This window comes from Protobothrops mucrosquamatus, unplaced genomic scaffold (assembly GCF_001527695.2).
Source record: "Protobothrops mucrosquamatus isolate PMUCROS unplaced genomic scaffold, P.Mucros_1.0 scaffold49, whole genome shotgun sequence".
Lineage (NCBI taxonomy): Eukaryota > Metazoa > Chordata > Lepidosauria > Squamata > Viperidae > Protobothrops > Protobothrops mucrosquamatus.
In genome coordinates this window covers 1,858,938-1,873,667 of record NW_015386431.1, presented here as the reverse complement: position 1 = coordinate 1,873,667, position 14,730 = coordinate 1,858,938, and the positions used below count along the sequence as shown (strand labels likewise).

Genomic DNA, 14,730 nt, shown 5'->3' with positions numbered 1-14,730 from the left:
ACGGAACATATTATCATCTATGGTGGACATGCCCAGTTGCAAAAAAATACTGGACTAAAATAAGAAGATGGATCAAAGAAATAATAGACCAACCTGTAGACTGGAAACCAGAGATCTTTTTGCTGGGTATTTTAAACAGAAAATATAGTAAAGAAATACGGTACTTAATTCTACATACAACAACGGCAGCAAGAATAGCGTACGCACAGTTCTGGAAAAATGAGAATATACCATCAGAGGAAGAAGTGATAAAGAAAATCCTGGACTGTGCTGAGATGGACAAATTAACAAAAGAGATAAAAGAAAAGGAAGACACAGAATACTATTTAATATGGAACAAGTGACTGGCTGGAGAGTAGAAATAAGAGAGAATAAATGTGGAAAGGTTAAAAGTGGGAAATGTGTGTATAATAATGTATGAAGGAAGAAAAATGCAAATAAGAAATAATGGGGCAACAAGGACAAATACTCTAAAGAAGAATAAGGGGGGAAATGTAAATAATAGATTACTGTTACGAAATTGCTGTTAAAATATATACTGTGTATATAGGTGTGTTATGTTTTGTTTTGTTTTGTTGGTTAAATAATAAAAATTAAAAAAAAAGAATATAAACTTAGAGATGTATGCTTACTTCAGGATAAAAGTTTGTTTGTTTGCTATATCTCTTAATTATTTTTATAGGAGCCAGAATGCTCTCCATTTCAACAAGTTGGATTTTGAGTGAGATGGAACAGGACATACATAATCAGACAGTCAATTCTCTTAGTAATCAGTTAGTAACAGGATGCTAAGAAAAGCAATATTACAATTTGTTAATGCTGTTCTGACACTAATTTGAGCATTTTTCTTTTAAGGATTAGTACACTTAATCCATATGATAATGTTGTTTGACATCCTGTTTAAGTATTTTAAATAGCTTTGGTTTTGATAAATTTCTACATATTAATAATCAAGTTAAATTGGAAGTAGGATTACATTAAAAATAACACTGCAAAAATGTTATAGCTATATGTTATTGCTATATATGTTATTATGGTAAAAAATATCACCAACACATTGTCCCATCAAACTTTCCCAAACGATGGGTAGCTAATTATATTTCAGATTCTGTTCGCTTTAAGTCTTTCTTTTAAATTATGCTTCATTATAAACTGTAATGAAATCTTTTTCTGCTCCATCATTGTTATTCCAGTATGGCCTTAGTATATAAGTGTGAAATGAACAGACACATACAATTTTTAAATGATAAGCAGGTATTTACTTTTATTAAAATCCTACTTAAATATACAGTGTATTAATTTATAAGGTGTTATTAATATGGCACAATAGCTGCTTCAAACTTATCACTTTATAGAAACTGGTATGTCCTTATTTGAATACATTTCTCTGAATAACTACTCTTCACAACTACTGTGCACAACTCCATCACAATTTTTCTAGAATGACACATTAAAAACTAAGATTTTCCTACTGGTCTGGAATTCACTGCAAAAGTTGTTTCTTAGCTATTAGTCTTGAGAAGGTGATGCTATTTTTCTGTGTTTTTCATCATAGAATTCTTCAGATTATTGCAAATCTGGTCAAGGAATTGTAGACTAGTATGCAGCCCCAAAGTGGCACAGTGGCCAAGCAGTTAAGACGCTGGGTTTATCGATCGGAAGGTTGGCGGTTCACGACCAAGTATTTGCATGAAGGAGTGAGCTTCCGTTACTTGCCCCAGCTGCTGCCAACCTAGTAGCTCAAAAGCATGTAAATGCAAGAACATAAAATAGGTACCATTTTGGTGGGAAGGTAACAGCGTTCCATGCACCATGTAGTCATGCTGGCATATAATTATGCCGACCACATAACCACAGAAATGTCTTTGAACAGCACTGGCTTTTCACCTGTGACTCTGAGATGACATATCTTTTTTATACAGCCAAAGATATGTTATAAGTGGTTCCCAAAAGTTTTCCAGTTTCCTGATGCCATTTGCTTTCTGGCGCTGTAATATGTACCAGTTCACAGATTTATTGTTTATTGTCTCAAGCTAATTGAAGGACTATAAATGATCAAATCTAACCTTTTTAATCCTTCAGTCCAATATGTAATGCTCTTGTTTAAAATAAAATTTTGCAGACCTAACTAAGCTATTGAGATCCATTATAGCTTTTCAGTAATATGTTTTAGTTACAAGCTGCCCGCAGGAAATGTAAACAGAAGTTAGACTTCAGCTATGGTACTGTTAAGCTCTGCTTTCAGAATTGTTTACAAATGCCACATCCTTATTTTAATGTCAACAATATTTTTAAGATAATACTGTGCCAAAATCTATCTTATGGTTCCTCTGGTGTTTTCTTGTTCTCCAAAATATGTTTTCCCTGTTAAATTTATCAAGTGCTTTTGAACTTTTTTTGATAGAACCTTTGAGCTTATTTTATCATTATTATGTGTTGATGGGTTCTTTTGTTTGTTTGCATGTCTGTCCATTATTGCAGTCTTCCCCAAAACTAGCTACCTATGATTCCAGATCTGAATTTTTTTTATTAAAGTTCAGGAAGGCTAGAAAACTGATGATGGGAGAAGACTATATAATGAAAGGTGCGACATTTACCCCTAGACTGACGTATAACCATGATAAATAAAAAAATCTCTATATCTCAGACATCAAATTTAACAAAAAATGTTAATGTCTAAAAGAAAAAATTGAAAGCAATTTATTTTCCATCAGAGTGAGTGGGCACGGTTGAGAAAATGCTAAATAAAGTTTCAGCATACAATTAATTTTAACAACACATTACTTTTGTAGGAATGATAAGAATACTATATTGTTGGCTAATAGCTATTACAGGAATGTGGGGGTTTAGTGTTCAATTAGGCTTCCCCCCCCTCTAAATAGCATTGTTCCCATCTCATCACAAACTGGTTTGGGAAGCCGTATCTGAATAATAACTAATTTGCCATAGGACCTAGGATATTAAATGAATAACATTGCTTAATTAACAGAAACAAGTTTAGAACATTTCTGAATATAGAATATTATGGGCATTTCTTTGGAATACTGACCTTTGGTCTTCTGAATCTTTTATCATCTTAGATAAGTTATTTTGGAAGTCAGTTTAGAAAAAATAATATAATTCCATTCTTCTATTCCATTTTATATAATTATAAAACTTCAATTGCAAGTTATTGCAGCATAGATACTGTCATTTTGGTATAGTGGTTAAGGTGCTGGCCCAACAACAAGACTGGGTTCTAGTCCTGCTTTAAGCAGGAAAGCTGGCTGGGCGACTTTGGGCCAGTCACTCTCTCTCAGCCCAATCCACTCACAGATGTGGTTATGGGGAAAATAGGAGGAGGAAATATGAAGTATGTTCCCTGCCTTGAGTTACTTATAAAGTAATAAAGGTGGGATAAAAAAAATCAAATAAAAATTATCAAAGAGAAACAGTTGCTTTGAAACTAAGTAAAAAATGTAGATTATTATATCGGGACAAAATATTTTAAAGACAATTAGTAAGCTTTAAAACTTCATTAAACCATTGAAAAGGAAATGTTATGAAGAGGTTTTACTACCTCTGCATTTTCTGAATTCTAGATTTTTAAAATCCTATTTAGGTCTAAACAGTTACAGCTAGGTAATTTAAAATTTTCTAAACAATTTTCAAATAATGGTAAAGGTTTTATAATATGGTAGTTGATGTTAAACTTGTAGAAAAACAATTAGTTCAAATATTTGTTTATTTTTGTATGAGCCTAATATAATCTATCTTTCAGTTAAATACACATTTTCAATCTTGTTAAGTTTAGGCTACTTCAGCTGCTCTTTAACAGAGGCACGAACTAAAACAAGATTTTATCTTGATTTCTAATGTATTTACTGGCTTTATTGAAACTTCAACATCTATATTAATCTTTGAGATTATTTTTATTATAATTTTTAATTATTGGTATTGTATATAATTTTAGGATGACTACCATCGAGTAGTCAGCTTTGCATCCAAGAAACCACCACTTCCAGAAAGACCTGGTGAAGGAGGCTATAGTAGATATGAATATAGCCATGCTCATGTAGGCTATAGAGACTATGGTGAAGGTCGAGGTTTTGCCCACGAACGAAGGAGTGGACAACCACATAGAATTGTGAGTTTCCCTTTCATGATGAATATGTGACTGGAAGCTAAATATTCCACAATTGTTAGGTACAGCTCTGTGTTACATTAATAGTACTTAAAAATAATTTGGATATTTATACTTTATTCTGTAATTCTGAAAATACTGTATTAAAGCAATTGTTCTTTTGAAATCTTGAAGATTAATGCTTAAAGCTTCCATCTCTTTGGAGAAAACATGAGAAAGCATTGTCTGACACGCAAAAAACAACACTAGATGCATAGCAATCATCAGTCTGTTATAATGATATATTGGCTATTTCTTGTATAGCAATATATAAATCAGCCTCTTATTTTTGCATTTAATATTTGTTCAATGAATATTTATTTTTCCCTTTAAAATATATTAAATACATTTTAGTGGCATTGCTAAATTTCTTTTAATCAATACTTTTCGAAGAAATTACAACAAAAAATCATTTAGTGATGTTTCACAGTATCTTATTGCTATTGGCTTATTGCTATTGTTATTGATAGTGAATGCTATTTATAGTTTCAAACTTTTACAGAGTTTCACAAAGGTGGTTTCAAGCATGAAAGAGTATCGGTAATCACCGAGTTATGAACGTTTCCTTAGCAAACATTTGAAGTAACGCGATAAGCGACCCCTAGTGCAGGGCTTTTCAACCAGTGGTACGGGTACCACCTGTGGTACATTGGCACCTGGCAGGTGGTACGCGACCATCCTAGAAAAGTGGTAGCGGGGGAGGGGAATGAGCTGAACCGGTGGCAGCACTGCACTAGCCTGAGTGAGAGATGGCTGGAGCTGCAGGGCTGTCAGGGCTCAGCGGAAGTGCCAGGATCAGTGCCAGTTTTCAGCTGATCGGCGCTTCGGGGCTGTCAGGGCTCAGTGGAAGCGCCAGGATCCAGCTGGAACTCGGCGCTGAGCCCAGAAGAAGCGCCGACCAGCTGGAATGTTGCAGCATCTCCAGGGTCTTTTGATTTACATTCAGATGCTTGGCAACTGATTCATATTTATGATGGTCACAGTGTCCCAGGGTCATGAAAACCTGCTGCAACCACCCAGCAGATGGGGGGAATAAAAACCAAACACCCCCCACCCCACCCCCGCTGCTCACAACAATGAAAACCTCAGACAGGAGGAAGAGCGCCACTGGGTGGGCAGGCAGGTGTCTTGCTCGGCTGTGGCTTGGGGGGCACTTTTTTCAGTGCCATTGTAACTTCGAACAGTCACTAAGCGAACTGTTGTAAGTCGAGGACTACCTGTACTTTATCACTTTTTTCCTTTTTTGGGGGGGTCATCAAGTTTTTGACAGCTTGCTAGGCGACTGGTGGTACTCAGATGTTGCCATATCCTAAAAGTGGTACAATGTGTGAAAAGGTTGAAAAGCCCTGCCCTAGTGTTTACAAAAAAGTCCCAAAATTACAAATGTTGCCATACCATGGCAGTTGTTCACCCTTATGAACGACCGCTTAGGCACTGCAACATTCACCCTGGCTATTCCCTCCCCCCCCCATCCCAGGTCTTCCTAGGCACTAGGCCAGTGGATACTCACCTTGCGAAGATCTAGAGAGTCTTTGCTTTCTTGGTTGTTTCCCTGCTCCAGGCCTTCGGAGCATTTGCAGAGAATGGAGGCCTACAGTACTGCAATATCACTAGAGATCAGTAGCGCGAAATCGCACACTACTGATCTTGTGTGATCTCACAGTACTTTGGCCTCTGTTCTCTGCAAATGGAGGCCTGGAAAAGATCTGCGGCAAAAGACTTTGCAAATGGAGGTAAAGGCTGAAACATCGAAGCCTTCCCTCCATTTGCAAAGCCTTTTGCCATCTTTGCAAAAAGCCTCTGCCGCCAAGAATGGAGCCCCAGGTTAACACAGAAAGGCCTCTGCTGCTCAGAACGGACCTCTAGAGCTACATGGCCACCGCCCCTGACCTCCATCTGGGCAGCAGAAGCCTGGAGGATGCTTCCAATGCCCATAATGGACCTCCGAAGCCAGGCAGCCACCGCCCCCGCTCCTTTCTGGGCGTCGGAGCCTCTGCCACCCAGAATGGAGGTTGAGGGTGGCAGTCTGCGTGGCTCTGGAGGTCCGTTCTGGGCATTGGAGGCCTCCAGGTCCCTACTGCCCAGAACAGAGGTCAGGAGTGGTGGCCGCGTGGCTCCGGATGTCTGTTCTGGGTTGTAGAGGCCTACTCCAGGATAAACACTTTTCGGCTAGAGGCTGAAAGCTTCTGGGGGCCATGATCTTGTGCTCAGGCACTCATCCACTTTTGCAGAGAATGGGTGCCTCACTTCCTGCGAAATCAAGGCATCCTGAAGCTTCCACGTTCTGCGTGAAAAGTGCACACCAACGGGAGGCTTGAAGCAACGTGATTTTTCTGCCCAAACCTCCCTTCGGCATGCAAACGTTTTTCCATGCCGAGCCTGGAAGCCTTTGAAGGAGACTCACCGAGGCTTCCCGCCACTCCAGAAGTGGCCAGCAGCCTGGTGAGTCAGAGAAGCCGAACAGGGTGAGCTCGTCCTGCTCTCCCTCTGCTCTAGTGGAAGCAGACAAATAAACAGGTTGGAGAGGAGACAGATCTTCACAAGGTAAATGACCCGGTGCAGCATTTTATTTCCTTTTATTGTTATTCTTGCTTCATTTTTCTGGAGTTACCAGTTTTCATCTAATAGATATGTTATTCTATACATGGTACTAAAGGAAATTATTTTCTTGAAACTAATTTTTTTTTTATGCTGAAATATTCTATTGTAGGATGATCCAGGATATAGATGGTCAAGGGAAGACCATCCTGATAGTCGGCCACCTGATTATAGGTATTGTTTTTCAATTTAGCTAAATAAACTTCTGAAGTCTCTAGAATAAAAAATGGAAACACAGTTTGTGTATATTTACATTACCTGGTACTCTGAGATTTGACTATAGGCACCCAGGAGAGTCCAGCAAATTGAAGTCTTCAATGACAAATGATTACCAAAAAAGCTGGCTAATGAAATCTCAGAACCATTGTCATTTGAAAGATATAGCAAAGCATAGATGAGATATTACATGATTTGAAAGAGGCAAATATCTCAGTCTTTTAAATTTGAAAAATCTATGTTTGCTTACTGGTTTAATTTCAGAATTAGCTAAGATACCAAAACATACAAAATTTAAAGAGATGAAATGTTGACATGATGCAATGAAAGTATACATTTGGGGTTATAGGTATTCTTCACTTAATGAGATCTCATTTAGCGGCTGTTCAAACTTATGATAGTGCTGAACGAGTGGTAATTATGAGCAATCCTTGAAGATATGACCATCACAGTACCCCTGCAGTCACATGATCACAATCTGGACACTTAACAAGACTGGAATTAAAACCATTACCTTGTCCACATGTTACATGATCACAATTTCTGACATTCCCTGCCGATTTTCCACAAGCAAAGTCAATAAGGAAGCCAACAGGAATGAGAAGTCACAATCACACAAAGTCCTTGTTTAATGACTTGTGATAACAAGGTCATTAATGACTTGCTTAACGATAGCAACCAGGGACTGCCAGGATTGCCATCACTAAACAATGTAATTGTGATGTTGCACTTCACAACCGTATTGCTTAACAAAGAAAATTCTGGTCCTACTTAGAGTCATTAAGTGGGGACTACCTGTATGCTTTAAAATTTGCTATACTGCTTATGTCTTTGATGTGATATTATGATTTATTATTTTATTGTGACCTTTACGCAATCTAATCCTTAATATTTTATCAGCAACATGTTGTCTGGGTTCCAATATTTAGCTTACAAATACATGTTAAACTCTTTCTCTCTACCTCGTTTTTCTAGCCATTGATAAAATGTATCCCATGTTCTGAAGTATTCTGAATCTTCTTTTTCCTTCATTTTCAACGTAAGTCTGTCCATTTCTGCACAGTGCAAAATTTTCTTAATTATCTCTTACTCTGCTGGTAATTCTCACTGCAGTTAGTACATGTAACATTCTTTCTCATAATTTTCTACAATCATACCTAACAAAAATAATTCTGACTAAAAATCTACATGTTTTTTATCATATTCTCTAACCATTTCCATATATTGACCAAAATCTTTTGGCTTTAGGGCATGTCCACCAAAGATGATGGTATGTGTCTGGTTTTTGTCTGTATTTCCAACAATGACTAGACATATTTTTAAACATTTTTGCCATCTGTAAAACATTTTATATAGGTTTTCTTTGTAAGCCACTGCCTTTGTTATTTTAGAGTTTCTTTCCCAAAGGCTTTGCCAGTTTTCTAACTCTGTGTTATGCCCAAAGTTTTTTGCCCACATTATCATTGTTTCTTTAACTTGTTCCTCTTCCATCTTTAAACTTAACATATACTTATACAGTTTCTTAATCAATTTTTCATCTGATATCAATAATATCTTGTTAAATTCTGTCTGTTCTTTACAAAATCCAGATGTTTTAGCATCTTTTTCATATTTTGTTTGAATTTGCAGGTGTGGCCACCATGATAGATCAATGCCCTGTTCTTCCAGTTCTTGTCTAGATTTTAGTTTCCCTTCAATATTCAAAATGTCTTTATAAGTCACAGTTTCCTCATAGTTAATCAGGTTTGGGTGAACAAATGCTTCCATTGTTGAAAGCCATCCTGGTATTTTCATGTAAATTTTCACTTTTACCTTTTCCCATTCTAGAAGAAGTGCATTTCTTATATAGTGGTTTTGAAAGTATCTATGTATTTTATTCTTCTCATACCATAGGAGGGCATGCCATCCAAGTTGTAGGTCATGCCCCTCTAGGTATAGTAATCTTTTATGTCTAAGAGTTATCCATTCTTTTAACCATGTTAATACAGATGCTTGATAATATAAAGCCCAATCTGGCAGCCCAAATCCTCCATTTTCTTTCGCTTCTTGTAGCATTTTCAATCTAATTCTGGCTTTTTTTCCTTGCCAAATAAATTTCAAGCTCAATGTATTTAATTCATCAAAGAATTTTCCCCTCAGTTTTATAGGTATTGTTTGAAATAAGAAGAGTAATTTTGGTAAAATATTCATCTTCACCATTGCTTTTCTCCCTAGCATTGAAAGTTGTAGATTTTTCCATTTTTCCAAGTCTAGTTTTATTTGTTCTAATAATTTTATGTAATTGTCTTTTATTGTTGCACATCTTGCTGTTAAGTATATCCCCAAGTATTTAACTTTAACTATTTGAAGATCTCTTTTTTCTGACAGTAGATTTTTTTGTTTATCTGTAAGGTTTTTGGTTATCACTTTGGTCTTTTCTTTATTTATTTGCAGTCCTGCCACTTCTCCAAATTCTTCTATCTTTTTCAGAAGCTTGAGGCTTGTCTCAAGCGGATCTTCTAATATAAAAACCAAGTCATCTGCGAATGCTTGTAGTTTATATTTTTCATCTTTTATCTCCATTCTTTTAATTTCTGAGTCTTGCCTAATATTTCTATTCAATACTTCCAGTGTTAATATAAATAATAATGGGGATAATGGACATCCTTGTCCTATGCCTTTTTTAGTATTAATTTTTTCTGTAAAATCTCCATTTACGATTACTTTAGCTATTTGTCTATGATAAAATGTTCTAATTATATTTATAAAGTTTTCTCCAAAGTCCATTTCGTTTAGTTGTTGAATCATAAATTGCCAATTTACATTATCAAAAGCCTGTGCATCTAGAAATATTAGTGCCATCTCCTTCCCTGGGTGCATTTCATAGTATTCCAAGTATCTAAAACCATTCTTAAATTATTTTTTATTTGTCTCTTAGGTAAAAATCCATTTTGGTCTGTATGTTTAAATTCAATCAAAAATCTCTTTAATCTTTTTGCTGTTACTGAAGCAAAAATTTTATAGTCCATGTTTAATAGGGATATTGGTCTATAATTCTTTAGCTGTGTCAAGTCTGAATCTTCTTTGGGTATTAAATGTTGGCTTCTATCCAAGTATTTGGTATTTTAGCCTCTAAAAGTACCTCATTACACAGTTCTTTCATTAATGAGCTTAATGTATCTTGTAGGCATTTATAAAACTCTGCAGGTAGCCCATCTGGACCCAGGGTCTTATCATTATTATTTTTTTTGCCTTTTTATGGCCTCACATCCATCATTGATATTTTTTCATTTAGCATGTTTTGGATGTTCTCTGAAATTTTGGGTAAGTCAGATTTTTTTATGTATTGCTTTATTTTTTCTTGAGAAGTTTCTTCTATGTCGTAAAGTGTCTCGTAAAAGTCTTTGATTATTTAATTATGTCATTTTGGAATTGTAAATCACCTTTTGAAAAATGTAAGAGCTCTTTCTGATTTGTAAGGAGGGATGGGATAAAATTCCTCTAAGCCAATGTGCAGGTCTGATCAATGGTTATTGGAAACGTTTAGTTGCAGTTATTTCTGCCCTAAGGGATCTATTTAGCCCTTTAACTTAGCCTATAAGTTTCCAAAATCAACCTTCAATTCTCTTTTGTTGTTTTCCAAAAAATAAAGTTTTTCTTTTTAATTCTTAAACTTACATTAACCTTTTTAAATCCAGGATAGAAAAAAACTTTCCTGGCATGAGTGAACCTGTCTTTGAGAAAGTTCTTAACATCCAGAAAATCAGTAATAAGCAACTTCCTAAAGAAGTTAAGAGAGGAGGTAGGTGAATCTGCTATCTGTTTGAAGATGCTCAACCATGGCTTAGACAAATGGTTCCCAGAGCTCTCAAACCAGCCAGAGATCAGTATTTTATAATCTCTTTTTGGGTAGACTCTGTATGGAACAAACATGTGAGTGATCCTTGTCCTCTCCTTCATCCGGAGAGAAGTTCCAAAGAGTCTTCTCTTATTGCTGTGGTCATTGCCTCCACTTTCATGGAGCTTCTCTGAAAACCCCAGACCAGAAAAAAATGATGTTATTGTCTTTTTGTTGGGTTGATGTTGAATTATATTCTACATTTTAGTTACAATGAAGATTGCAGATTTGTACTTCTTTGGGTGTTATAGAAACCTCTTCTATTGAATTCCTGTATATTGGGATCAAATATTTGGTTATATTACTTTCAGGTTCTATCTTGCTAAATTGATACCAGTATTATGATTGATTGATTGATTGATTTATTGTTGGCTACAATCTTAGAAAATGCTTCATGCAAATTATGTTTATTTCAATGCTGAATTACCTTTAATTCAGTGGCTGAATCTGTGTTACTCTCTGGAGGTCATGCGCTTAACAATATATACTTGAAAGGAACAGAAGTAAGCAGTTAAATAACTTGCATTTCAGGTTGCTTATTTTTAGGTTTTATTTTTTTAAATTACTATCTTTAGAGCTTAGTAAACAACATGTTGTCTGGGTTCACATATTTAACATTAACTTCTTCAATATAAATCTATTCAGTACTGCACAATCCAGTATTTTTCCTTGATCCTCCTTCCCCATATTTTTTCCCTTTTCCCCTCATTAAGCAATTACAATTCTTAATACTATTGATGTATACAAAATTAGATATAAACATCTTCATCACATTTTACTATTATTATAGAAATAACAATATCAATTCATAACTCAATATCCTGTTTTTCGTGCTCTTATTAAAGTTTGATTTCCTATCAATATTTAAAGTATCTTTGTCAATTATGATTGTCTCAATATTAATGACATTTATATAGCTAAAAAACTTTATTCATACCAATCCTCTTATTTTCAAATTTCCCATATCAAAAGAAGAAAGAAAAATGCTATTTTAATTCTAAACTGTATCTTCTATTATAAAAATCTAGTTATATCTAAGGGTCATCTGTTCTTTTAATCATATTCAAACAGATATATTAGATAGATAGTGCCCCCTGTGATAGATCAAATCCTCTATTTTTTTAAGTCTAACTCTCGCTTTCTTTCTTTACCAAGCAGCTTTCCAGGCCAAGGCAATTAAATCGCCCAAACATTTTCTTTCTATTTTTGTGAAAGCTGCTTGGCATGAGAAAGACAATTTAGGTAGGGTATTTTCCTAGACATTTCCCCTGCCTGCTCTATGTTCCATTTTCTAGAGTCTTCTTCCTTGTCATCAGGTGTATTTTGGAGAAAGGAATAAAGGGTCTTTTGTGTTTTCATTGTTATAGGTAGGTCTTGGAGTATTTTATTTGTGTATGGCAGTCCATATTTCCCTTCTCCTATCTCCTCCATCTCTAGGTCCATTTCTTCTGCTTCACCCTCTGATTTCTGGTTTATTGGTTCATACTTTGTAGTTGTCTGGGAGCTTTCCAGTTGTAGCTTCAATTTGGAGATTTGGTCCTTTATATCACCTAGGTTATTTTTAGTCTCATTATGGTTTCTTTTTATGTCCTCTTTGTGTGCAAGAGTTGTTTGATGAATTTGCTGTAGCGTAGAGAGTATTTCCTTCTAAAAGGTATTTGTTTTTTCTTGGGGCATCATTCCTAGAAATCCTCTAGTATCACCAGTCTCAGTAAGAGTGAAACAAAATTTCCTCTAGTTTTCTGGTCTTTATGTATAGCTTTTATAATCCAGTCATAATAGCACTATTTTATAGTAATCCTTCATCTCAAGTATCCTGAAAATTATCAGTCAGGCAAGGTTGTAATCCACAATGTTCCCAGTGTTCAAAATGTTCAACCACCCTGCAGCCAGACATATTGAAAAGTCAAATTTTTCTTTCTCTCCCACTAGCTCTTGAGATTAAAAGTCCAAGCTCAGTAGGTATTTATAGTCCATGAAGGTCAGGATGATAAATATGCCAAAATATTTTCCTTTAATGGCAGCTGTTCTCCATTAAGCTGAAAGTCACCAAGCAGCCAAGGAGCTAGTTGTAGTGCTGTACTCAAATCCACCACTAGATGTCATTCAACATCCATTTTCCACTCTTAAAACAAAGGGTTGGTTTTTTTATATTTCACCTCAATAGTTTTTTTTTCCAAAGAAAAAATCTTAACAAATATCTCAGTTCTCAGATTTATCAAAACTGTAGCTTTGTATTACTTTCACTTCAGTATTGTGTATTTTTGCCCCCTATAAAAAATTTAAAACACTGCTTCCATTCATATCCGGAGGTTTTAAGCTTCTTGGGAGCCTTTCCCAGGAAATTCAGTTGTAAAGTAGTAAAGAAAAGATCAATATTCTCACCCAGTCCAAACATGCTGTTTATGATGTGCTAATTAAAGCTTTTGTTCTTCAGAAGCTATTGGCCGGTTGCAGAGGTGTGTCTGGTCTTTCCCCTGCCGGTTTAGAGGGCTTTCCTTGGATCGAACAGAGAGACTGCCTTCTCTCCATGATCAACGAGGCACCCCTCCTCCTTTTTTTCTTCAATATTTTATTAATTTTTTATAGTCACAAATGCTTAATATTTTATCAGCAACGTATTGTCTGGGTTTCAATATTTAGCTTACTAATACATGTTAAACTCCTTTCTCTCTACCTCATTTTTCTAGCCATTGATAAAATGTATCCCATGTTCTAAAATATTCTGCGTCTTCTTTCTCTTTCATTTTCAGTGTCAATTTTTTCATTTCTGCACAATCTAAAATTTTCTTAATTATTTCTTCCTCTGTTGGTAATTCTTCATCTTTCCAATGCTGAGCAAATACAATTCTTGCTGCACAACACATGTAATATTAAGTATACACATTCCTTCTCATAATTTCCTACAATTATATCTATCAAAAATAATTTTGGCTTAAAATCTATGTATTTTAAGTCATTTTCTCTAACCATATATGTATTTTTGACCAAAATCTTTTGGCTTTAGGACATGTCCACCAACGATGATAATATGTGCCTGGTTTTTGTCTACAATTCCAACAATTACTAGACATATTTTTAAACATTTTCACTAACCTCACAGGTGTTAAGTGCCATCTGTAAAACATTTTATATAGGTTTTCTTTGTAAGCTGCTGCCTTTGTTATAAGGCACCCCTCCTTCATCGCCTCTTTGGGGCAACTTTAGGCCCTTTTCAGGGCCGCCAGCAGAGCGAAATCGGACGCAGAAGGCAGAGCTCTGCCTTCCTGCATCCCGTCTCTCTTCAACGCAAAACCAGAACCTCTTATTTCAGGTTGCTTTAAATAGTTCCTTTTTATTGCATGTAATAAAATGGCTGTGAAAGCCTAGAGATGAGTGAGAACTCTTCAATACATTGAAAAGTACCCCTTTACCTATTTCCTAGCTGTAATGGACAAGCCTAATCTAGATCTACTTAGTGTGGTTTTCCATACTTATTAATTTTATAAGTATCTCTACAGTTAGAAGTTTTGTTTATTATCCTTATGTGTTTTTTCCCTAGTAGATTGTGCTTTCATTTAACTTTGGCTATCCAGTTTTCTAGTGGGTAGAATTTTGTTTTCATTGGATTTCAATTGGTCATTATATAAAAGTATGAAATAGTGTGAAACAAAGGAAACCTCATATTTTTCCCCCTGAACAATGATTTCCATAAGAGTAAACATAATAATTGATAAAAACGTGAAGCTGCACTAGGAAATGTTCTGCTTCTTATTATTTAGTAAATGGGTTTAGACAATTGTTACTGCAATCCAAGAACATATAAAAAAAGATTTTCGTTCATAAATATGTATGGTCCTTTTTTCTTAATGGGAAAATATTTAAAAATGAAAAAAAA

At 35.4% G+C, this 14,730-nt stretch overlaps 1 protein-coding gene across 2 annotated transcripts in view; it reads left to right on the top strand.

Annotated features, from left to right (window-relative positions):
* Nucleotides 1-14,730, top strand: part of PPHLN1 (periphilin 1) — a 71,120-nt gene that overhangs the window by 20,498 nt on the left and 35,892 nt on the right. For both annotated transcript variants that reach the window (XM_015811805.1, XM_015811804.1), the window contains 2 exons: nucleotides 3,953-4,126; nucleotides 6,873-6,934. In XM_015811805.1, coding sequence (XP_015667291.1) covers nucleotides 3,953-4,126; nucleotides 6,873-6,934 — 236 coding nt within the window. The remainder of the gene's footprint in view (nucleotides 1-3,952; nucleotides 4,127-6,872; nucleotides 6,935-14,730) is intronic.